The following is a 26507-nucleotide window of genomic DNA, read 5'->3' as shown; positions in this document are numbered from 1 at the left end:
GTGCCTGAAACACCTCTGTCACATAATACATGCTACAAAGATTTCATTGCTGCAAATTTGGTGAGGTCAGATGTGATGCCACCTGAGTGGAATAGCCGTTCAATTTTCACAATCTTTTAAAGAAAGGACCTGGAGAAGACTATGAGCTCCTTGCACCTACATGTGAAGATTGACATGTTAAGCAAGGTACAAGGGTAGTGGACCACTACAATCCAGCATGTAACTGTGTGATTAGAAAAAAACAGGAGAGACAAAACTGTGGAACCAAAGGAAAGATTTTTAATGAATATTTCCATTCAGTTTTTATTGGAGAGAATTATAGAAATATGAGTGTTGTTGTCTGTGACCACATATAATTAGCAGGGATAAGGCATTGAAGTGCATTAAGTTAGATACATTCCCAGAGCCTGTCCTGGTGCATTCTCAGACATTGTGGGAAGCTAGAAGAAATTGTGGAAATCCTTGCAGAGATTTTTGCTTTATGTCTGGCCACAGGTCAAGTTCTAGACAACTGGAAAGTGGTTGATTTTTAAAAGAGGGTAGGAAAAAAAAAACAAGCCAGGAAACTACAGGCCAGTGAGTCTGACATTAGTAGTGGCTAAGTTGCTGGAGGAGATTCTGAGATACAGGATCTACCAACATTTGAAGAGACAGAGTCTGATTCAACAGAATTAGCATGGAATTTCTTTCACCAGCGGGTAGCGAATATTTGGAATTCTTTGCCACAGATGGCTGTAGAGGCCAAGTCATTTAAAGTGGATGGGTTGATGGGAAACGTCGACTGCACCTCTTCCTACAGATGCTGCCTGGCCTGCTGCGTTCACCAGCAACTTTGATGTGTGTTGATGGGTCCTTGATTAGTAAGGGTGTCAACGGTTATGTGGAGAAGGCAGGCAAATACAGTTGAGCGGGGTAATAAATCGGCCATGATTGAATGGCGGAGCAAACTCGATGGGCTGAATGGCCTAATTCAGTCCTGTGTCTTAAGGCCTTACTGTCATAGTGAATGCTGGCCACAACTGAACCCAAGTGTGAAGGAATGACAGACTCTGTCACAGTGAGCGCTGACCGTGACTCAACCTAGGTGCGGAGGGACGACAGACTCCCATGTAGAGACAGAAAACAAGAGCTTATACATCGGAACACCAACAGAGCACTGGTGACATGAGTGAGTGACAATGTAAAACATCATTCTAAACACAGGGACTCTGCAAAAAAAACTTAACAGGATTCCACATTAAATAAATATAGAAAGTGCAAAACCCGTGCCACTCAAAGGTCAAACAGAAAGCACAAGGGCTTAACGACTCTTGTTAGGACAACAATTAGTAAATACATATGCTTGAGAAACCTAGAAGCCCAATGCTCTACAGCAGTAGTTCCCAACCTCCGGGCTGCGGACCGATACCGGGCTGCAAAGAATGCAGAGGTGTAGCGGTATCCGGAGTGCACCCAGCACATCTTTAAGAAAAAAGCCAAAATAAACAAGCTAATTAATTAGGTGCCGCCCAGCACGTAAATGTCGGCCCAGATCAGAGGCAGTTGCCGATTTCACTTGCTCTACATGATGTTCACTCCTCTTTCCAGGGCGCTGGAGCCTTTAGCTGTTCCATTGTTTTGTCTATTTAAACGCCAGCCCAGACAGGCTGAAAAGACAGGGCTGTCAGGATCAAGGTGACATGTTGAATCTACACAAACTTCTAATAAAGTGTAGGCGCTGTCGTGCTTTCTTTGTAATGACAGTTACATGCTGGTCCCAGGACAGATCCTCAGACACTTTTCAGAGAGAAAAACGTCGATCCTTAATGCTGAAGAATTTAAAGTTATTGCCCTTCTCCACTTCAGTTCCTCTAATGAAGACTGGCTTCTGGGCAGCACCTAACTAATTAGCTTGTTTACTTTGGCAATTTAAAAAAAAAATGTGCTGGGTGTGCTCCGGCTACTGCTGCAACCCTGCATGGTTTGCAGCCCGGTATCGGTCCACAGCCCGGAGGTTGGGGACCACTGCTCTACGGCGTGCCGCAGAGGCCTACAGGGCTCATGACACTTAAGTTCTTATGGTCTTTGTGAGCCGGAAGTTGTGACGCTCAACTCCCACATAGCTCATTACCCTTCATTTTTCTTTCATCCACGTGCCCATACCAGTCTCTTAAATGTCCTAATGTATCTACCTCTACCTCTACCCCTGGCAGCATGTTCCATGCATTTACCACTCTGTGTAAAAAAAAAGCCTCTGTGTAGTAGAGTATGTTGCAATGCATAATAATGAAAACTATGGATTACCACATGTGTGTATGTATATGTGTGTGTGTGTGTGTATATATATATACACATACACACATATATATCACATATATATACATACATATATACATATACATACACACACACATATATATATCACATATACATACACACACACACACACACACACACACACACACATATATATATATATAAAGTTGTTGGAGATTGCAATAATGAGGCATTCAGAACTGAACACAATATTGCAAGTGTGGCCTAATCAGAGTTTTTTAGGGCCGCAATGATACCTCACCATTCTTGACTTAATCCCCTGACTATTGAAGGCTAACACCAAGATGGTTATGCTTTCGTTACCACCCAACCAACTTGTGCGACAACTTTGAGGGATCTATGGACATTATGTTGCAGTTACACAAGACATATTCAATATGCACGGCACCACACTTGGTGTATTGCATACAGTTCTGGTCACCCTGTAAGAGGAAAAATAATGTTAAACTCGAGGGAGTGTAGAAAATATTTACCCAGATGTTGCTTGGACTTGGGAGCTTGAGTTACAAGGAAAGGTTATGTAGACCAAGACTGTATACACTGGAACTCAGGAGATTGACGGGTGGTATGCAAGATGGGCGCAGGCTGTCTTCTTCCCAAGGGAAGGGGTGAGAAAAACAAGAGGGCATCGGTTTTAGAACAGAGAGAAGAAATTTTAAAGTGACATCAGGGGCAAATTCTTCATGCAAAGATGCTGCATACTTGGAATGACCTGCCAGAAATAGTGGTTGAGGTGGCTGGATTAGCAACATTTGAAAGCTATCTCTACAAGTACATGAGTTGGAGAGTCTAAGGGCCAAACATAGGCAGACAAGACAAGTTCACTGGGCAACACTGGGTGAATTGGACCAAAGTTTCCATTTTGTTTGACTCTGTAACTCTGACTGATGCAAATAGTGATACTTTACCAATAGTCAGATTATTTGTTACAAGAGGGGAGGAATTAAGATGAGGGAAGTAACTGTAAAGAAGCATTTCATTATAAATGATTTGTTTGAGATATTCCTTTTCCTAGGTCAACATATTTGAGTAATGAGATAGGGGACAATTATAATCATACAAAAATTGTTCAAAGAGGAGCAATTAAGAAAACTCTCTTGAGCTTAGAAGAAAAAGAGGATGTCTTTATGGGCTATGACAGGGATATGCAAGGATGATATATGGAAACCAGAATCACAGACTCTAAACAAAGGACTGGAATAAGAAATTTATTCATCCAGAGGGCAATGAATATTTGGAATTCTTCTCTCAAGAATCCCAGTCACTGAGTATATCTAATGCAGAATCTATTATTAACAGAGTCCTGGAGTACAGCAGATTCAGGTGACTGCACCTGCCTCAGAAAATAAAATGGGCTCCAGTTCCTTGTTGCAGGAGATTTTATGGGTCATCTTCATTCCAAGGAAATTCCTGTTTCTTCAGGCATTGGTCAAATAAAGTAGCAACCTGGGATGTTCCAACTAACCTACAGTATATTATTTGAAAACAACATTAACATTTTACACTTACAATCGCTGCCACATTTTGGATTAACAAAAATGAATGAATGGTTTTTATATTGGATTTCTTGTTTAAAGTAATTTTGATCTAGTAAATTAACCCAATTATTCTGAAGAAGTATTATAAAGCAACAGTGGTTAACAGAATGGTTTTAATTAAACTCTATTCGTACTGCACTAATACATCACTACTTTAAAGGTGTTACATGCCACAAAGTTGCCATTGTGGTATCATTGACATATACATTCAGGGTGTACAAGATTTGACTTTCTGGCTTTCAGAGTCACATCCCTTGGATGATGCAATGGGTAGTCCTAACAAACTACTGACGAAAAAAAAATCCCTTCAGTGAATGACATCAAATGCAAAGTTCATCTTCATATATGCAATCACCTGATCATATAATAGTCAAAAAGTTATACAGCTTAAAAAGACCCTTCAGCCCTTCTCGTGCGTGCCAACCAAGGAATATATCTGAGCTAGTCTAACTTGCCTGCATTTGACCCATATCCCACTAAATCTTTTCCACCTATGTACCTGTCAAAATGTCTTTTAAATTCTGTGATTGTATCTACCACTACAGCTTCCTCTGGCAGCTCATTTCACATACCCACTGTCCTCTCTGTGGAAAAGTTGCCCCTCAGGTCTCTTCCGTCATTTTTTCTTTCTCGAATCTGTGCTCTCTAGTTTTAGACTCCCCTATACCGCGAGAAAGAAAGACCTTTCATCTATGTCCGTCATGTTTTTCATAATTTTTACTGTGGCATCTAAAGGCAGATTTTCCCTGAGAAAACAGGAACATAATTTCTAGGTCACGCCGGAGGATTTTGTAAAATGGTATAGAGTCGCATATAGAACGAACAATAGAAGAATCACTGCTGCAGGGGTTAAAATATAAAATGTGAAAGCTGAACAGAAATTCGCTAGACTGTATCTTTAAAAAGTGATGAGCAATGTTACCATTTGCAGGGGGGCGTGTAGAGACGGCGGTGAATGCTCTGTTGAGTTTACCTGACGTTATCTCAGCCACCTGGGGGAGTGTGGCCCGCCGGCTGTCCGCGCTGCCGCATTGTCGCTGGGGCTCCGAGGTTCAATACCATGGATTTCCCGCAGCTTTGACTTCGGCGCCCGGCTCCGATTCCCAGTGATACACGGGCAAAGTTTCCAAAGTTAGCGCCGTGTCCTTTCAAAGATGGAAGATCGACCCCGGACTATCAGCACAACGAGCAGCACCTACACCTCGTCTTTCGGCTCGACGGCCAGGAGCTGCGACCGGGCTTTCCTCAAGACCTTTCCCGGGCTGCTCATGATCGCCGAGATTGTAAGTGACGGCGCTCTGCAAAGAGTTTACTTTGTGTTCCGGCTGGGAGAAATCCCTTTGAAACCAGCTGGGCAGAATTTAAAAGGACCAAATCTTTTGGTTTCCTTTGACCTGGCGTGCTTTATAGTTGGTGATAAATGTAAATTTATCTTATTCAATTCCATATGGTGATTGGAGATCGAGAGACATGTAGATTTGAACTGTGTCTGGGGATAATTGGACCAGTCTTGTAGAATAACCAAACCTCCACTTTAGCTCTTTCTTCTCACCACCCCCCCCCCCCCCGTTTTGAGATACACCATTACATACAGTATATATAATACCCGTTCCTACCTTTCTAATAGAATCAGTGATAACACTTCAGTCACACGGCTCTTAAATGCCAGTTTCACATTGTTCTAATTATCTTTGTTTTTACGGTTTTGGTGTGACTTCCTTCATTTGCCCAATGTAATCTGGAATACGTGATGATATTTTTTGGCGCCGCATCACACCGAGGGGAGAGGCCAATTAACATGACAATTTTCTCAGCAGTTCCTATTCCCAGGACATGTAAAAATAGTCCTACGAATTTGTAATGAGGATGATTCCAAGAACTATGCACACAAGCATTAAGGTTTTTTAAAATATATTACCGAGAATCACAAATCAGGTCAGAGACTGCGTGCATTTTCAAAGATGTTTTAATGTTTTTTCACCAATTGTCAAATTTGAACACTGGTTTAGCTTCCCCCCCCCCCTTTAAAGCTATATCTCGTCATTCAAAGAAAGGGGCTTCCCTTCCTCCACCATCAAGAAAGGGGCTTCCCTTCCTCCACCATCAACTCTGCTCTCAAACGCATCTCCCCCATTTCACGCACATCTGCTCTCACTCCATCCTCCCGCCACCCCACTAGGAATAGGGTTCCCCTTGTCCTCACCTACCACCCCACCAGCCTCCGGGTCCAACATATTATTCTCCGTAACTTCCGCCACCTCCAATGGGATCCAACCACGAAGCACACCTTTCCCTCCCCACCTCTCTCTGCTTTCCGCAGGGATCGCTCCCTACGCGACTCCCTTGTCCATTCGTACCCCCCCCCCCATCCCTCCCCACTGATCTCCCTCCTGGCACTTATCCTTGTAAGCGGAACAAGTGCTACACATGCCCTTACACTTCCTCCCTTACCACCGTTCAGGGCCCCAAACAGTCCTTCCAGGTGAGGGGACACTTCACCTGCGAGTCGGCTGGGGTGATATACTGCATCCAGTGCTCCCGATGTGGCCTTCTATATATTGGCGAGACCCTACACAGACTGGGAGACCGCTTTGCTGAACACCTACGCTCTGTCCGCCAGAGAAAGCAGGATCTCCCAGTGGCCACACATTTTAATTCCACATCCCATTCTGACATGTCTATCCACGGCCTCCTCTACTGTAAAGATGAATCCACACTCAGGTTGGAGGAACAACACCTTATATTCAGTCTGGGTAGCCTCCAACCTGATGGCATGAACATCGACTTCTCTAACTTCCGCTAATGCCCCACCTCCCCCTCGTACCCCATCCGTTATTTATTTTTATACACACATTCTTTCTCTCTCTCTCCTTTTTCTCCCTCTGTCCCTCTGACTATACCCCTTGCCCATCCTCTGGATTCCCCCCCCCACCCCCCCCCCCGTCTTTCTCCCTGGGCCTCCTGTCCCATGATCCTCTCATATCCCTTTTGCCAATCACCTGTCCAGCTCCTGGCTCCATCCCTCCCCCTCCTGTCTTCTCCTATCATTTTGGATCTCCCCCTCCCCCTCCCACTTTCAAATCTCTTACTAGCTCTTCCTTCAGTTAGTCCTGACGAAGGGTCTCGGCCTGAAACGTCGACTGTACCTCTTCCTAGAGATGCTGTCTGGCCTGCTGCGTTCACCAGCAACTTTGATGTGTGTTGCTTGAATTTCCAGCATCTGCAGAATTCCTGTTGTTCTCGTCATTCAATGTTCTTTGGATGTGACATTGGGTTTGTTTGCCCCTTTCTAACAATGAAAGAAGCCATAGAGTTGTACAGCATTTAAATTGGCCCTTTAGCCCAACAAATCCATGCTGACTACATATACTTATCCCATTTTTGTCCTCCCACACACCTTCACATCAGGGGCAATTTGCAGTTGTGAATTGAACTCCCAACAACTACATGGTCACAGAAAGACATGCATATCCACACAGACAGCCCCTAAAAGTCAGAATCAAACCTTGGTTGCTGGAGTTTTAGTAGTTTCATTAGAGTACTATCTACAAATGCAGGCTATATCTCAATTGTCAGGAGAAGAATGGCCCTCAGTAGCTCCCTCTCTATCCCCTTCCTCAATCACTTGTGCCTCCTATCAGCCTACCTTTCAGTATTTGACTTTCTTTCACTCACTCATAACCACTAGAAATTTAGAATGGGTGTCACACTTCTGATGACAATGCTTTGCTATTTTCTTCAATGAAGATACAGCTGATAATTGGCCAGCCTGAAATTCTGCATTTAGGGGGTGGATGTTGTAGGACTTTAACTTGTAGGAAGTTAGAATGCAAAAAGCACAATAGGTGTATCCCCTCACCAATAAACCTTGTATTTGCTAATTTAAAAAAAACTATTTGATCGAAGATCCAGCTAGTGGCGTAGAGGCATCAGCGTCAGACTTCGGGACAAAAGGTCCCAAGTTTGAACCCAGCCGGCTCCCCTGCACGCTTTCCATCTGTGCTGGGTTACGAGCTGGTGATCTCTTTGGAAACTCACCTGGCAGAAGGCAATGGCAAACCACTGCTGTAAAGGTTTCCCACTACGTCAGAGAGGCATGGAGGGAAATGGTCCGCTAACCGGAGAAACTCCAGATGCGACTTACCTTTCCTTGCCATTTGATCGAAAGTTGCTAGAGTTTAAAATAATACTTTGCAACACAGCCTACTGAACTGAATTGCATTTATGTATCAGGGATATCTGGCACACTGCACATGATTTCAATGTACAAACCAGGCAAAAGTATTAACATCAAGCAACACACATAAAAGTTGCTGGTGAACGCAGCAGGCCAGGCAGCATCTCTAGGAAGAGGTGCAGTCGACGTTTCGGGCCGAAACCCTTCGTCAGGACTAACTGAAAGAAGAGGTAGTAAGAGATTTGAAAGTGGGAGGGGGAGGGGGAGATCCAAAATGATAGGAGAAGACAGGAGGGGGAGGGATGGAGCCAAGAGCTGGACAGGTGATTAGCAAAAGGGATATGAGAGGATCATGGGACAGGAGGCCCAGGGAGAAAGAAAAGGGGGAGGGGGGAACCTAGAGGATGGGCAAGGGGTATAGTGAGAGGGACAGAGGGAGAAAAAGAGAGAAAAAAAACTCTTACTATCTCTTCTTTCAGTTAGTCCTGACGAAGGGTCTCGGCCCGAAACGTCGACTGTACCTCTTCCTAGAGATGCTGCCTGGCCTGCTGCGTTCACCAGCAATTTTTATGTGTGTTGCTTGAAATTCCAGCATCTGCAGATTTCCTCGTGTTTGAGTTTTTAAAAGTATTAACATGCCCAGGCAGGGTAATTTAAATGGTGGTGGATTAATGATTAATGATTACTCACCTGAAGAGAGGAGAGACAATGTCCAAGAATACTGCTGGTTTGATTGATGTTGGCAAAAAACTGAGGAGTGAAGGCAGGCAGATACTTATAAGGACAGAGTTAATGAGCAGATGGTGATCTTTATGGATGATCAAATTGGTAAAGACCTAGTAAGAAAGTAGAAAATAAAGGAAGATGTCGGATCTTACTTTTATTTGTTATAATTATTATAATCATCAGCAGCCTATAAGCGACTTGGTGCAGACATTGGTCAATCTTGCTAGGACTGATGATTGGTTCCCCCCTCTCCTCCCCCCCTCAGGTGCAACAGGCAGTTTTGCTGTAAGGAAGGTCACTGCAACATTTTTTCTTCATTCTCTTTGGAGCTTTGACATAATTTGTGCTTGACATACTGTGGATCAGGCATAGATTTTGATCCTCCATTGTAAATAGACACAATTATATTATATCCCACTCTCTAATGGCTTGCTGTTAAATGAAGAAAAACTGCTCTGTCATTAAATAAGGGGAAAGCAATTGAAAATGCTCCTCTGTTTGGAAGAAGTGCCATAAAATCCTGCTATTTTCAGCTCCATGTCTATGAAAAGTGATGAACTGGAATGTAATTATGCTGGTTGATGGATTGAATTGCACCCCTCTGGAAATTCCACAGGGCACTCAATGGCATAGATGGCACTTGTGCAGATTGGCACATAGAATCCATATGTAATTACGTTCTTCATTCAGTAATGCTCATCTAGAGTATCGCAGGTGAAATTGGGTGTCGTTCTTGCGTATTCCTGTTCAGTAATATGTGCAAGGGAGGCTCCTTGAGCAGGTTCCAGCCCTTTCAGGGAGCTGAACATCATTACACATCTTCTAACTCTTGACTCTCATTCCACCCTCACCCTCCCTCTCCAGCACCACCACACTACCCCCATTATTGTTCAGCTGCCTCTTACTGAAGCGAATGTGACTTGGGTAAAAAGCCTTCATTGTTGGAATCCTGACTCTCCAAAGGCTTCCATGATCTACGGTATATAAGTCAATGATGTGGTACTCTCCAGTTGCTTACATTAGTGAAGTTGAACAATATTTAATAAGATAAGATAAATCTTTATTTATTCCAAAGGAAATTGTTGTGCAAGGTTGCTGAGTCAGAAATATATACACTCAATGAAACCATTGAGGTACGAAAAAGAATGCAAAAATGTGCATTAAAAAGTAATAGTGCAAAATACCGATGTGCAATGAAGCCATAAGCTTCTATACTTAAGGAGGAGGAGTTGTAGAGTCTTATAGCCACGGGGAGAATGGATCTCCTGTGGGGTTCAGTGGTGCACCTCGATGGAATCGGTCTGTTACTAAGGGAGCTCCTCTGTTTGTCATGGAGGGGTGAGAGAGATTGTCCATCATGCACTGTAGTTTCTGCAGCATCCTCCTCTCAGACACAGCCACCAGGAAATCCAGTTCCACCCCCAGAACAGAACCAGCCTTGCTGACAGGCTTATCGATCTTTCTGTCATCGGCTGCTCGCACCCTGCTGCCCCAGACACTACAGTGTAGAATAGAGTGCTGGCCACCACTCAGTCATAGAATATCTGCAGCATTGTACTGCAGATGTTGAATGATCAGAGCATCCTCCGGAAGAACAGTCGGCTCTGTCCCTTCTTGTACTGGGCCCCTGTGTTTTAGTCCAGTCCAGTTTATTGTCCAGGTGAGTTCCCAGGAATTTCCAGTCTGGACGACTTCCACATCCGTTCCCTTGATGGAGATGGGAATGCAGGGTGTTTTCACCTTCCTGAAGTCCACCATCAACCCCTTTGTCTTAGTGATGTTGAGCTGCAGATGATTCAGCCCACACCACTCAACAAGGTTGTCCACCACGCTTGTGTGCTCAGCCTCTTGACCCCGGCTGATACAGCCCACAACTGCCGAATCGTCCGAAAACCTCTGCAGGTGGCTGGACACAGAGTTGTACCTGAAGTCTGAGGTGTAGACGGTGAACAGGACATTCCTCTGAGGTGTCCCCGTGCTGCTAACCACAGTATCTGATGCACAGCTCTGTAATCTCACATACTGTGGCCATCTGTACAGGTAGTCTGTAATCTAGGACACTAGTGGAGTGTCCACCTGCGTCCCCCTAGCAGGTCATATGGTGTTAAAAGCACTGGAGAAATCAAATAACATGATTCTTACAGTGCTGCCTGGCTCATCCAGATGCATGTAAGCCCGTTGAAGCTTGCCTTGTTATGATTGAGGACGAAGGAGTTGGTTTTATTTGATACCAGATCCACATTTTGCCCACCATAGGTCTGCAGCTGGAGAGCAGAAAGTGTGCTGTACACCCACGTGCACTTGCTAAAGCTTCTTCAATATCATTTTGGGTGATAAAGAGAGCGGGCTATTTTGGAATGTTCACCATCTGTTCATAACTGTGCAATTAGAAATCTTATTAAATGATGACCTGGGCCAGCAATATTTGCCATAAGTATTCATCAATACTCATTTACTAACTGTGCAGTGAAAAAGCACAAGAAATATGCCAGTAGAATGGAATCATTTTCAGATGAGGGTTTCATTGGCCAGAATTTCCCCCTGACTGATAATATAATGAGCTTCCTAACAGGGCAGTTGAGACTCCAAATCTTCACTGTTTTGTCCGCTACCACATAGGCTAGATCCTGTAAGGATGGCGGATTCCATCACAAATGTATGACATTAATGAACCAGATGGGTTTTAATGGTTTTATAGTCACCTTTACTGATATTCTGACATGTATTCATTACTTTTTCTATTTAAATACCCCAGTTGTTGTGGTGGGATTGAAGACATGCCTCCCAAGCATGTCCAAATCTCTTGAGTACTATTTTAACTACAATGCCTCCATGATGCTGATGTAGCTGAGTCAGTGGTTTTGGGTGGAGAGGAATAAAGAAGCAGCTTAGAGAAGGCAAATCAAAGTAAAAAATTACCCAAATCTGCCTAAAAGATTGAGTTTTTAAGAAATTTATAGTGTAGATGAAGATTTATCGATTCAGCAAATAGGATCCACATGTTTTAAGTGCTTTCTTTACACACCTCATTATCATTTTTCTTTCCAAATAAAAATACTTGAAATACCTATTGCTGAAAATTAGCTTATTAAAGTCCTAATCATTGATATTCAAGACTGGGCAATATTTGTATGACTATGCACAAAGAAATGAAGCAGACTTCCTCACTTTTAATACTAGTGTTAGATTTGACAAAAACCTATATCAGAAAATGCATCCCCAGGGAGTTGTCTTATTTATAGTGTGCTAATTGTTATGGTTGTAATGAATCATAAAAAGTGCGTCACTTGTTTGAAAAGAACACTGCAGCTGTGGGGCTTATTTAAAATGTAAGCAATGACCGTGCACTGAGAATGAACTGGTGATGCCTTAAAGTTGGGGAACAGGGTGGGTTTAGACAAAAGGATTGGAGTACTCTTCATCGCAGAAGTGGAACTGATACTATATAATTATCTTGCTAATATCCACACGGTTGATATTGTGTATAAATATCAACAACAATTTAAAGGATGAGTGCATTATATTAAATTGTCACATACAGAGATCGAAGTTTTTCAACCTACGACATAGAAACATAGAAACATAGAAAATAGGTGCAGGAGTAGGCCATTCGGCCCTTCGAGCCTGCACCGCCATTCAGTATGATCATGGCTGATCATCCAACTCAGATTCACCACTCTCTGTGTGAAGAAGTTTTTCCTCATCTCGGTCCTAAAAGGCTTCCCCTTTATCCTCAAGCTGTGACCCCTCGTTCTGGACTTCCCCAACATCGGGAACAATCTTCCTGCATCTAGCCTGTCCAATCCCTTTAGGATTTTATACGTTTCAATAAGATCCCCCCTCAATCTTCTAAATTCCAATGAGTATAAGCCTAGCTGATCCAGTCTTTCATCATCTGAAAGTCCTGCCATCCCAGGAATCAATCTGGTGAACCTTCTTTGTACTCCCTCTATGGCAAGAATGTCTTTCCTCAGATTAGGGGACCAAAACTGCACACAATACCCCAGGTGTGGTCTCACCAAGGCCTTGTACAACTGCAGTAGAACCTCCCTGCTCCTGTACTCGAATCCTCTTGCTATAAATGCCAGCATACCATTCGCCTTTTTCACCGCCTGCTGTACCTGCATGCCCACTTTCAATGACTGGTGTATAATGACACCCAGGTCTCGTTGCACCTCCCCTTTTTCTGAATCGGCCACCATTCAGATAACAATCTGTTTTCCTGTTTTTGCCACCAAAGTGGATAACCTCACATTTATCCACATTAAATTGCATCTGCTATGAATTTGCCCACTCACCTAACCTATCCAAGTCACCCTGCATCCTCTTAGCATCCTCCTCACAGCTAACACTGCCGCCCAGCTTCGTGTCATCCGCAAACTTGGAGATGCTGCATTTAATTCCCTTGTCTAAGTCATTAATATATATTGTAAACAACTGGGGTCCCAGCACTGAGCCTTGCGGTACCCCACTAGTCACTGCCTGCCATTCTGAAAAGGTCCCGTTTATTCCCACTCTTTGCTTCCTGTCTGCCAACCATTTCTCTATCCTCATCAATACCTTACCCCTAATACCGTGTGCTTTAAGTTTGCACACTAATCTCCTGTGTGGGACCTTGTCAAAAGCCTTTTGAAAATCCAAATATACCACATCCACTGGTTCTCCCCTATCCACTCTACTAGTTACATCCTCAAAAAATTCTGAGATTTGTCAGACATGATTTTCCTTTCACAAATCCATGCTGACTTTGTCCGATGATTTCACCGCTTTCCAAATGTGCTGTTATCTATGTGCTGACATCTATGCTAATCAGCATATGCCAAGCAATAGTAATCCATTTACCAGCATTAGATCTTTAGTAATATTAGATTAGATTAGATTAGATTCAACTTTATTGTCATTGTGCCGAGTACAGATACAAAGCCAATGAAATGCAGTTAGCATCTGACCAGAAATGCAAAAAATAGTGTTATTTACAAAATAACTGTGAATAAAAAGTAAGTGCTACAGCACACAAATATAAAAGTACTGAGACAGGACAATATGGGTGCAATACTGCTTAGTGCTGTGATGTGAGGTTCAGCAGGGTCACGGCCTCAGGGAAGAAGCTCTTCCTGAGCCTGCTGGTGCGGGAGCGGAGGCTTCTGTAGCACCTACCGGATGGGAGGAGAGTAAAAAGTCCATGGTTAGGGTGAGATGCATCCTTGATAATGCTTTATGCCCTGCCCAGGCAGTGTTTATGGTAGATGTTCTCAATGGTGGGCAATTGGGTGCCAATAATCCGCTGGGCAGTTTTCACCACACGCTGGAGTGCTTTGCGGTCCGATATGGGACTATTGCCATATCACACTGAGATGCAGTTGGTGAGTAAGCTCTTAATGGTACGGCGGTAAAAGTCCGTCAGTATCCTGGGACAGAGGTGAGCTTTCTTGATGCTCCGCAGGAAATAACTGGTCAAATCAAGTTGAGATGTTAAAGGGTTAAAGGGTTGGAAAATGATTTTCAGACTCTTGTAAATAATGGGTTAAAATTGCTGCAGACTTTTGTTTGTTCTGTTCTGAGTAAGCGAGCTCTATAAATTGTAACACGTCTAAGTTGGGCAAAGGTTTGATACGAACTCGCAATCCTTGTATTACCTGCAGGTGTCAGGATGTGGTAATCTAGTTATACTTTGTCTCCAAATATGCGGAACAACGGATGAAAAATGAGGAATTACCTCATCACGCACATTGTCCTGGTTGTCTAAGTTTGACTGCCATTTAGGGCGATGAAGGGGTCTTTGTCTTGAAATACCACTGTTGCTGGGCATGTGACTATGGGGGTAGCTAAAAAATTGTTTCCTGCATACGTGACAAAAAGGGTATTAAAAACTCTGTATCTGTGTGCTTTGGCAGAGAGACCTTTGGTACGGGCTCCCTGTGTATGCATAAGGAGGTCTCTCTCTCTAGTAGCGAGCTACTAATAAAAAGACGGTTCCTTTATCCTCCATAGTACTGTGTGTTCTTGAATTGGGTAACAAGTAATAATTAGAAGTAAGGTTTAACAAAGTGCTCATTCGGATGCTTTGTAAATGTGAGAATATGCTTCCATCACCTTATATGGTGTGCTCCAGATTATGATCATTCACTGGGTGGAATTCTTCCACCGATCCTCTTTATTGCTTCTTAAAGCCTATACCCTCTGCCATAGAGAAAGGTTCAGTTAAGTGGTTTCACCTACTAACATCCTCTGCTCCAGAGAAAACAAGTCTCTCCTTATACTTGAATCATTCCATTCCAAACCACATCCTGTTGTATGCACACTCCTCTGTATTATCTGCTGTCCGGTCACAACTTTCCAGCTGTGGCCTAAACTAAGTCTTCTCTTATGCTCCACTTTGGTAATGAAGGCAAGTATCTTGCACCACCCTGTCTACAACTACATGTATTTTCAAGGATCTTTGGCACTTTATATAAAGTCTCTTTGTTCTTCAGTATTCTGTAAAGCCCTACTGCTCATGATATTTGTAGTACCATTGTCTGATCTTCCAAACTGCTCCAACTCACACTTAATAAGATTAGATTCATTAACCCATTGCCCCGTCCAATTTACCAGGTGATCAACAAGATATCCAAAGATGACTTTTGTTGCTGTCAACAACGCCGCCAATTTTTGTGCAGTCATCAAACTTACCGATTATACTCCTGAGTCCTTGTCTCTATATAAACAATGGTCCTAGTAAAAATCCCTGTGGGACACCTCTGTCAATAGGCTTACAGTCATTCAAAAAACACCCTCCACCATCATCCTCTGAGGCAGTTTTATCAAGCCAGTTTTAGATCCAGTTTACCACTTGTAATGGCCTTTTGGATCAGCTTCCCATGTGAGACCTTGTCAGAGTTTTTACTAAGTTCGAAGTAAATCCTGTCAACTGTGCTGCCCACAGTACACTCTATTTCCTCAAAAAAAAACCCTCAATCTTTCACCAACAAAGTCATGCTATCTGATCAATCTAAGTGTAAATAAATGCCATCCCTCATTTCTGGTCATTTGGTACTTCACCTGCAGCTGGTGATGATTTAAATATCTCTGTCAGGGCCCAGCAATTTTCTCCCTTGCCTTCCATAGCAGTCTGGAATACATCAGGCCCTGGGATTTATCCAGCCCAATAAGACATCAGATATCTCCCATTTTAATCTTAACATGCTCTATAATTGCATTCTTTGCCGATGTCTCCAGCTACAATATCTGATTAGCAGACATCCCACCTCTCCCGGAAGTTCCAGGAGTCTCCCGCATAATAATAGGGGCTCCCTGATGCCCGCAAATTATATACAATATCATGGAAATCAATTTTTTTGAGAGCGAGCGAACGAGAGAAAGCAAGAGAGAGCACGAGAGCGACCACGAGAGAGAGAGACCGCGAGCCAGAGAGCGCCATGGCAGAGTGTTCCAAAAAAAGAAAATATAAAACGTACGTCACCCCAGACTACACTAAAGTGTACCCCTGCCTATTAGGGGTCAAAATAATGACAGTGTTGCTCGCTGCACTGTTTGCAACAGTGACTTTTCTATTGCCCATGGTGGGTTAAGACTGTAAAAGACATGTTGAGGTGAGTTTAACAGGTGTCATTCGTTCATTAGCATAGCTAACGTTATTTAAACTAGCTGGCTAGCTGCTAAGGAGCTACTCTATTGCAGACATCCCACCTCTCCCGGAAGTTGATGGTGCTGCCTCTCTGAAATGAGTTTTTGCAGGGTGGGATGTCTGGTTTAGTTAGTGACTATGGATGAGAAATATTGCTATGAGACCTTACCTGCATGCTGTGGTTCCATGCATGCATTGCCCCTTTGGTCTCCAAGAGGCTCACTTTTTCCTTGCTCTTATATAATGCCATGGGACTTTCTTTATGCCAGTGATGCTCTATCCTCTTTAGTTTTACAAGCAGCCCCTACACTTTCTATATATCTGAAGGGCCTCCCCCATTCTCAGTGCTCTGGATCTGTGGTTTGCTTCCTTTTTCTCTATCAAGCTGTACATTTCCCGTCACATTCTAGTCTCCAGGTTCCCAGCAGTGAGCAGATTCTGTGGTATGGTAAGGGAAAGGTAAGACTGGTAATGGGATTATTGTTTTCCACCTTGAAAAGAATAATAGAATTGCTCAGTCAAAATAGATTTATGAAGGGATTGTGCTTGACTACTCTGTTAGAGTTCTTTGAAGATGTGACTATTAGAATAGATACGGTTTTACATAGGAGATTAGCAAACAGGTTAGAGCACATGGAATTGAGGATTAAAGTATTCATCTCTATTGAGGATTGGCTGTTGGACAGAAAGCAAAGAGTGAGACTAATCGGATTCTTCTCAGTTTGACAAGTTGTGACTAGCAAAGTGCTGCAGGGATCAGTGCTTCTGTTCCAGCTAGTTACAGTCTATATCAATGATTTGGCTGAGAAAAGTTACAACCATACTTCCAAGTCTGCTGATGAAGCTAATCTATTTGGGAATGTGAGGAGGATATGAGGAGACTTCATGAAGAAATGGATAATCTGGTTCCTCAATGTTACTTAGTTATTCCAAGTTCTAGAGTGGGCTGACATGTCTGGTGCTGCTTTACTCTACATTGCAACATGGGGACGGGGGGGGTGGGGGGTGGGAGGGGGAGCGTGGTGGTCTTCTGGTTTCCTGTCAAGATACAAAGAGCAGATGTGATAGTTGGGTGAATTGGAGTAGTTCGGGGGTCGGGTGATAAAGCTTGTTTCCAGTCACAGCATATTCTAGATGATCCACCCAGGTAGTTTACGTATGTAACATTCCCTTACAGAATGGAAATTATTGCCAGACTACCTGAGTTGTTAGCAGGCACTGTTCTTTCATTGCTTCATTGTTTTAATCGGACTGAGTTCCTCCAGCATTTTATATGTGTTTCACTGAGTTCCGTTTCTATAGTTTGTGGAATCTTTTCTTTAAATAAATTTTGTTTGTGTGAAATATCTCAATAAGTCCTGCCCAAGCTCCAGCTCATAGGCTGTGCTAATATAGTGAAAGTTGAGTATATTGTCATATGTACAATAACACATTCAGGTATGGTGTAAAGCTTCCTTGTAGCAGCATTCACAGGAACAGCACCAATTAATAATAGGTTATACACGTTTGTGTACATGAAAGAACAGAATTAAAACCTGGTGGTGTGGAACTTCGGGCTTTTGTGCCCACTGCCCAATGGCAGCTGCACAAAGGTGGCATGGGTTCGCTGACTGACTCTGCCAGTGAGGAAGTCGAGTATCCATTTGCTTAGACGAGGTACGGAGGCCTGGTTCCTGAAGCCTGGTGATGATTTTGGATGGGATGATTGTGCTGAACACTGAGCTGTAGTTGATGTACAGCAGCCTAATGTATCTGTCCCTATTGGCCAGAGGGTCCAAGGGAGGGAGTAGAGAGAGCCCAACTTCTGTTGAGGCTATTGACCATCTGTTCAAAATTTCAGGAGCGCAAACTCCTGTTTGTACTTGCAGAATTATAGACACTGGAAGGCAGTGCCTCCTGCAGATACTACTGATGGTGACTGTGATGTATTGTACTGAGTCCACTACTCTCTGCAGCTTCTTACATTCCTGCACATTCAAATTGGCGTCGCAGACCATGATGCAATCAGAATACTTTTAACAGTATATCTGTAGAAGTTTATCGAAATGTTTGTTGGCCAGCCAAACTTTATGAGAAAGTAAGGATGCTGATGGGCTCTCCTTGTAATTGCATCAATGTGCTGGGCCCAGGACGAATCATTTGATGGGTTAACAAATTTAAAGCTGCTGACTCTTTCCACCAATGCAGACTGGCACATATTTGCCATACTTCCCCTTCCTGAAGTCAACAATAAGCTCGTTCATTTTACTGACATTTGAGAGGTGGTTGTTGTAGGGCCACTCAAACGGGTGTCCTATCTTGCTCTTGTATGCTGACTCCTCTCTACCTATGACTCGTCCAACAGCAGTGGTCTCACTGGTGATTTTGCATGTGGTGTTGGACCTGTTCGTCTCCACACAGTCCTGTGTGTATAGAGGGGAGAGCAGAGGCTAAGGTCTCAGCCTTGAGATACACCTGGGTTGATGCTGTGAGGAGATAATGTTACCTGTTCTCATTGACTGAGGTCTGCAGTGAGGAAGTCGAGTATCCATTTGCTTAGACGAGGTACGGAGGCCTGGTTCCTGAAGCCTGGTGATGATTTTGGATGGGATGATTGTGCTGAACACTGAGCTGTAGCTGATGAACAGCAGCCTGTTGTCCAGATCATCTAAAGCAGAGTTTGAAGCCAGGAGAAATCCCAGCTTCTGTTGAGGCTATTGACAGCCTATTCATAATTTCAGGAGCACGGTCTCTTCATTGTACTTGCAGAATTGTCAGCACTGGAATGGTTATCTCCTGTAAATGACCTCATCTGTGTGTTGGGGCAGCATGATCATTTTCATTCTGCACCTTTGTCCCATTGTACTGGTTCCAGGAATGGTAGTGCTTTCCTATGAAGAGAGGTTGAGTAGATTAAACCTGGAGTTAGTTTCAGTTCATTCTCACAGTGAGCAGGATGCAGGAGGAACATTTCTCTGGCTGATGAGTTTAGAACCAGGGGTCACTCTCAGAATATGTAACGGGCCAATTAGCGCTGAGAAGAGAAGAAATTTCTTTACACAAAGAATCTTTAGAATTTTTTTTTACCCTAGAGGATGGGAGCTGGTCAATCAAATTCATTTAAAATGATTGATGGATTTCTAGGTATTAAAGTATGTGGGAATAGTGCTGAGATAAATGTAACGCCATGTAAGTTCTTGATGAATGGCAGCACTGATCCAAAGGACGAAATAACCTACTTATATACAAATAACCTTCTTATTTCTGTGTTGGGCATTTTGTCTCATCTCTCTGAAGTCTCATGAGGTTGACGCAACACTCACAACACGCTGGAGGAACTCAGCAGGTCGGGCAGCAACCATGGAAACGATGAGTCGACATTTCGGGCCGGAACTCTTCGTCAGGACTGAAGAGGGAAGGGGCAGAGGCCCTATGAAGAAGGTGGGGGAGGGTTGTAAGGAGAAGGCTGGTAGGTTCAGTTGAAAAACCAGTAATTTGAAAGACAAAGGGATGGGGGAGGGGAAGCAGGGAGGTGATAGGCAGGAAAACAAAGGGTAGTAGAGGGGGATACATTAGGCTGCTGTTCATCAACTACAGCTCAGTGTTCACAGACATCCCACCCTGCAAAAACTCATTTCAGGGAGGTAGCACAATCAATTTGCGGGAGACTCCTGGAACTTCCGGGAGAGATGGGATGTCTGCACTGTAGCTCCTTAGCAGCTAGCCAGCTAGTTTAAATAACGTTAGCTATGCTAATGAATGAGTGACACCTGTTAAAGTCACCTCAACATGTCTTTTACAGTCTGAACCCATTTTGTGTTCATGAGGTTGACTCCTGTTCTTCCCTCTTGCTATCTAAGGATTTCCAGCCTGCAACATGTATGATCTTTAACTTTCCCCTGAAATATCAAAATGATTAATAACTTAGAGGATATAAATGTTCACTGCGTATGTTGGCAACACAGATAATTTGACCAACAATTTGATAGTGTCTGAAAATTTATTTTGGAATACAATGTGGCTGTGGCAAAGGACATTTGTTCAATGTTAACAAAAAGAGCACACTTCAGATTTGTGCTCAAAGTTATAATAAAATTAAGCTGCAATTTTCCCAAATGATTTCATTAATACAAGCCATATTTCAAGCTGCAGCCACAGTTTGTTCAGTGATGATTAATGTGCTGGAACTAACCAAGAGGCCTTCGTAAGCTTGGCTAGCTGTACGCTGCAGTTGTCCCAAAGCCACAGGAGCATTTTTGCTTTGATCCAGCAATTAGCAATAGTAAAATCACTGCATTGTATGAAGTAGAATGGAAATAGAATATTACAAGGCAATATTATAAAATGATAGGAGTTATAGTCAAGCAGTCTTAAGCATCTCCTCTCTTTACTCTCAGTTCTGATGCAAGGTTTTGACACAAAACATTGACAATTCCCTTTCTTCCACAGATGCTCTTGACCTACTGAGTTCCTTCAGCATATTGTTTGTTGCTCCAGATTCCAGCATCTGCAGTCTCCTGTGTGTTCAGTCTTAAAGCAGGGCTTTTCAACATTCTGTGCAATTCAGATATTCGTAACATCTAGGTCAGAACCAGTGGATATCTGCCAATAAGGAAAGGCCAGAAGATTCCTGCTCTCTCAGCAGTGTAGCAAGTGGAAAGTTGAGATATGTGTGACTCTACCAGTCAAATCTCCTCCTGCCTGGCAAGAAGGTTAATATCAACAATTACTTGGTAAGTGGTTTGGTCAATCCAGCCCAATGTCTATGCATGTTGTTGTGTTCAGTCTCCTATTACTACTGATGAGACTCAAGGTCAGGAGATGGGACAAAGCTGGAACTCAATACACCTTTATTCAATAAGACCATGCAACTACAAGAATCTCAAAACCTTGATAGTACATCCCAAAGCACAACTACTTAAATAGTTAAACCAGGAATGTTCAAGATGTTGATAGGAACAATGATCAATTACTGAAAGTCATCCCGGGATTGGTTGTCAGTTGACCAGTAGGCATTGATTGGCTCACCGTAATATCTCCCTCTTGAAGATGATTACCTGTAAGATTTGAACTGATGGTTGATTTCTGCTGGTGATTAGTCCTTCTTAAACACAAAATAATCTGTAGGTGCTGGGGTCAAAGCAACACTCACAACACACTGGAGGAACTCAGCAGATTGGGCAGCATCCGTGGAAATGAGCAGTCATCGTTCCAGCCCGAAATGTTGACTGTTCGTTTCCACGGATGCTGCCCAACCCGCTGAGTTCATCCAGTGTGTTGTGAGTGTTGATTAGTCCTTCTTAGTGGTTGCAGCCTGTCACTTCCTTGTTCTGATGTTGCTTGCGGCTATGTTGGCACTGGTGGTTGGTTTGGAGGGGTAAATTGATCCCTTCCAGGAAGAGATTAAGGTTTAGCTCTGGGTTTGATGATCTGCACGACAAACTGGTTGATGTGATGACACCAGCAATGTCCATCTAAGATAAGTTCATAGAGCACTTTCCCCATTCGTTTGACAATTTGACCTGGTACCCAGGAGTATATCCCTCTCGCGGATACTTTTTGACTCACACTGCCGTTCTAGGCTTGAATGACTTCACCTGTTGACCAAGGTCTGTGTGGCTGTGTTTGCGCACCTGACCATCTGCTGTCTCAGATATTGGACACTGTGGCAGCATTGCATCCAACATGTGTAGTTTTCTTCAAAAAATGCTTCAGCTGGAGACATTTCCACCCCGCCCCCAGGTCTGGATGTGGAATAATTTGACCTATCAGCAAAAGTATGTTGAGAGCCTTGGCCGATGCTCCTTTCCCTCTTGATTTCAGAAGTGACTGTTTGAATGTATCGACAACCCTCTCTGCTTGGCCTTTGGACTGTATATAATATGGGAGTGATTCGGATGTGGTAATTCCACTGTTCTGGCAGAAAGCAGCAAACTGCTGTGAACTGAATTGAGGGCCGTTGTCAGAAACAAGTGTTTCTGCAATCCCAAAGCGGCTAAAAATCTGCAGCAGCTGTTGAATGGCAGCTTCTGTCTTGTTGACTTCATGGATAATGTTTCTGGCCATTCGCAATAGGCATCAACCAGGGCAAGGTAGGTACAGCTGCTGATTGAGTTGTACTCATTGACTTTTGTACTCAAAAGTCAATATGTACTCGACTCCAAGGTATGGTAGCCTGGTGGCAGGGTTGTGTATTGGCTCCACTTGGATCTTTTGCTACCATAGAGCACTGAATCCACTGCTTGCATACAGATGTGCCTGGCTAATACACAAAGCTTCTTGCCAGGGCTTTCATTCGACTGACCACAGTGGAATTCTTTCAGTACTTTTGGAATCACTATTCTGTCTTCAAGCATTAAGCAGGAGTCCACAGTTTAAAGCGATGTATGATGTCTGTAAAATGGTATGACATTTTCCTCGACCTTGACTGGCCATCTGTCATCTAGGTATCTGGCAATAAGCTGAAACAGGTTCTGCTCTGATCTTGTCAACCGTGACAGAAAGACCTTTAGCAGCATCCAATACAGCCCTCTGGACTTTGCAGTCAATTGAAGTTGCAGCCACGACTGTCTCTTCATTTTCGGTAACCTGTTGATTCACAAGTCTGGGGAGGGCACCTGTCTTAACAAGTTCCTGGGTTGATGTGTACTTGATTTCTAAATCATAAGCTAATAACGTAATTGCCCACCTTTGCAGATGGTTAGTTGTACACGCTGGGATGCTTTCCTTAGTTCCAAAGATCGACAACAGTGGCTTGTGATCAGTAAGGAGAGCTAAGGCTGATTTATACTTCTGTGTTAAATAGATGCCGTACCTACGCAAGTGGCCTACGCGCGTCATGAGCATTTATACTTGTGTGTTGGTGTGTCTGCATCGCTCTGCAATTCGGGCATGTCACGCATGCGCACACAACTGCCCGTGCAAGGCTTCATGGTCATGGTAGTCTTTCTCGGGGTAAACAAGTTTAAAGTGAGCGTCTTTTTTCATAAAAGCGAAATGTGTCCTCCATAATTTTGGAGGTCAGTAAAGCTTTATGGAAAGCATTGTAGCCAGAGTTCCTTCCCTGCCCTTCAGTCGCCCAATAGGAAGCTATTGCAGCGTAGGAGGAAATGCGATGCTACCAAGCGGACCAATCACAGTTGTTGCAGTCTGCGTTGCCACAACGGGTAGTTACATTTTGGGAAAGGTGCGTGTCAGGCTACGGCATAGGGATCCCTGTAGGCTCTCCGTAGGGTTCACGGCTATGCCGTACCTACAGAGTCAATTTGACGCAGAAGTATAAATCAGCCTTTAAGAGTCTGCCATAAAGCATCTTGTGGAATTTCTTCACAGCAAAGATGATTCCCAAGGCTTCCTTCTTGATTAATCCATAGTTCCGTTCTGCTGTGGAACTGGCAGCCTGCATGACAGCTCTTTGAGAACCAGCAGAGAAGATGTGGATGTGACACCTCCCAACTCGTAGTTGGATGCATCCAAATGGCAAGTCTGGGTTGAAATCCGTAAAGAGAAAGTCGGATGACTGCATACTCTTCACCTGATCAAAAGACTTGACCATTTCCACATGGTAGCCTTGTTGAGCAGGGCTTTGAGTAGCCCCTCAGGCGGTGCATTGCTGGGTGAAATGCTGAATAATGACTGATCATGCCCAAGAATTATCGTAAAGTGCTGACATCTATCTTTAAGATAGCACTGATGTTTTTCAGCATCTGGGTGATGACCATCCTCATCTATGATGAATCCCAGATACTTGATTGAAGAGATCAGGAAACTGCAGTTTTTTGTCTGAAGTCACAATCCAAACCTTGTAGTTTATACAAAACGTGGTCCAGGCATTGGCATAGTTCTGCCAGATCCATGCCCATCACAATGATGTCATCGAGGTAAGTGGTAACACCACCAATACCACTCAGTGCCAAAAATTGCTGTTGGAGAATTGAGGGAACTGGCTATACCCCAAAAGGCAGATGGAGGAAGGAGAACAACCGCTTATGCACCATAATGGTGAGAAGCTCCTGTGAATTTTCCACCACTTCTACCTGAAGGTAGGTTTCAGCCATGTCCAACTTTGCAAAGTAGCGACCACTGTTCAAGTTTGTGAAGAGACCTGCCAGTACCAGTAATGGGTACAGGCATGTCTCCAGAGCCACATTGAGAGAGCTGAGGACTTTGTAACAGTCTCACTATATCATTGTTTTTTTGAGGATGATTATTGGAGCTGCCCAACATGAGAATTTGATGGCTTTAATCACACGGCGTTTGCAAGTGATCTAGCTCTTGCTTAACAATTGGTTAGGCTCCATATTGTACTGGTCTTTTGGGATAGAAGACTGGCTTTGTGTTTGGATGGAGATGGAGTTCTGCTTGCAGCATACCAAACCTTTCAGAAACACTGCTGCATTGTGCTGTTGCCGTTGTTGTTATGTGGTCTCACATACTGGTGATGGTATGGCATTGACTGACGTGATTTGAAAGGCAAATGTCTTCATACAGACCTTATCAGGGATGTTCCAGATGATGTTCAGATCTGGCTGGTCTGCTAGGTAACACTTACCGTTGACTTGGTGTTCAGCAGGTGAATTGATGAGTTGATTTGACTGCTGGTGATTCAAGTGCCTGGCACGTGCATTTGGAGATAATGGGGATGTCTGATGCCATAATGATCTGTATTTTGACCAACGTACCATCTCCTGGGAGTGAAGTCAACTTTGAACATGGCCATTAAACTCCTTGTAGATCTTGATAGCTTTTGAAACTTCTTGTCCTTGTGTTTCACTGGCCTAGAAGACAGTGAAGGATAGCAAAAGCTTGTTTTTGTTTTGTGACCACAGCGTTGGCATTTGCTGCACATGTATTTCTTGTACTGGCAGTTTCTTGCATAATGCCATGCACCACAGTTTCAACAAGCTGTGTTTTGGCCACTTGGAGACCTGCTGATTGATATGTGGGCAATTGGAAACCGCATTGATGTGGTTCTGTCTGATCAGGTTGTAATCATCTTTCAAGTTGATCAAACTCTGACGTTCTTGAGTGGTAGCTTGCAAAGTCATATCAGGGTCTTGTTCAAGTCTGGCCAGGAGCTGTTGTCAAATGTCTGCATCACCAGGTGCTTGAAGTCCACAAATAAAAATCAGACATTAGAACTGTCATTCAGTCACGTGAACCAGTTTGAACTTTTCACATTCGCTATTGATGACTTTGGTAAATCTGATTAAATCATCGGCAGTGTGTTTAACAAGTTTTGGGCAATGTATTGAACATTGAAGAGAGATGACTGTTCCCTAAAATTGCTTGTTATTTGTCAGACAGTTTCGCCAAATAATTGGTCATGTGGGTTCTTAGGCAGAATGAAACTGAACGCTCATGTTCAGCAGTACCTAATTTTTGGAGCAAAGTGCATGTCATCTACGAGTCATCTTGACCCGAAATATACCTTTGTAACATTTGAACCGTGATTGAAACGTAACTCCTGAAGAGTGATTGAATTTGAAGTTGGTAATGGATGCAACAACTGACTCACATGAGTTTTGTTCAGTGTTTGACACTGACTTTGGACTTGCTGATAACCTGCTGGTCAAGATTTCGAGTAACTTAAGCCAGGTCACCTCAAATTGTGCTTGCTGCTGTTGCAGAATTGGAGTAAGTCTTCTACTGAAATTGTCATGTTGATATAATACAGCACCTTGGCACTAATTTGTTGTGCTCACTGAACTATAGCTACAGATGAGACCTTAAGCTAGGAGACAGGATAAAGCCGGAACTTAAAATAACCCTTTACTCAATAAAAGAACACAACTACAAAAAATTCAAAACCTCAACAATACATTCCAAAACATTAATATTTAAATAGTTACCCAAGAACATTTGAGATGTTGATAGGAACAATGGCTAATCAATGAAAGTCAGCCTGGAATTGGTTTTCAGTAGGCCAAAAGGCATTGGTTGTTTGGGTCACAGTAACATATTATTACAGAGGGAATTTGAAGATTGAAACCTCTAACCTAGCACAAAATATGTGGTAAATGGGGCAGGTATCAGCCCTGACCTACTCTATGCTCCAGAGACTCACAGCAGACATCACAGAGCATAAAACTCTCAACTCATTGGAAGGAGAAATGAACTAAAATTGATTTCAAGTAGGTATCCC

The 26507-nt window shown here is 43.3% G+C and overlaps 1 protein-coding gene across 1 annotated transcript in view; it reads left to right on the top strand.

Moving 5' to 3' along the window:
• Window positions 1-4822: 4822 nt before the first annotated feature.
• LOC134343605 (CKLF-like MARVEL transmembrane domain-containing protein 8) overlaps window positions 4823-26507 on the top strand; it is a 63690-nt gene continuing 42005 nt past the window's right edge. Inside the window, exon 1 of the mRNA XM_063042369.1 lies at window positions 4823-5137. Within this exon, the coding sequence (XP_062898439.1) occupies window positions 5009-5137 (129 nt within the window). The 5' untranslated portion in view covers window positions 4823-5008. The remainder of the gene's footprint in view (window positions 5138-26507) is intronic.

This window comes from Mobula hypostoma, chromosome 3, assembly GCF_963921235.1.
Source record: "Mobula hypostoma chromosome 3, sMobHyp1.1, whole genome shotgun sequence".
NCBI classification, from domain to species: Eukaryota; Metazoa; Chordata; class Chondrichthyes; order Myliobatiformes; family Myliobatidae; genus Mobula; species Mobula hypostoma.
The sequence above is the reverse complement of the archived record's forward strand: the minus strand, read 5'-3'. Positions and strand labels throughout refer to the sequence as shown.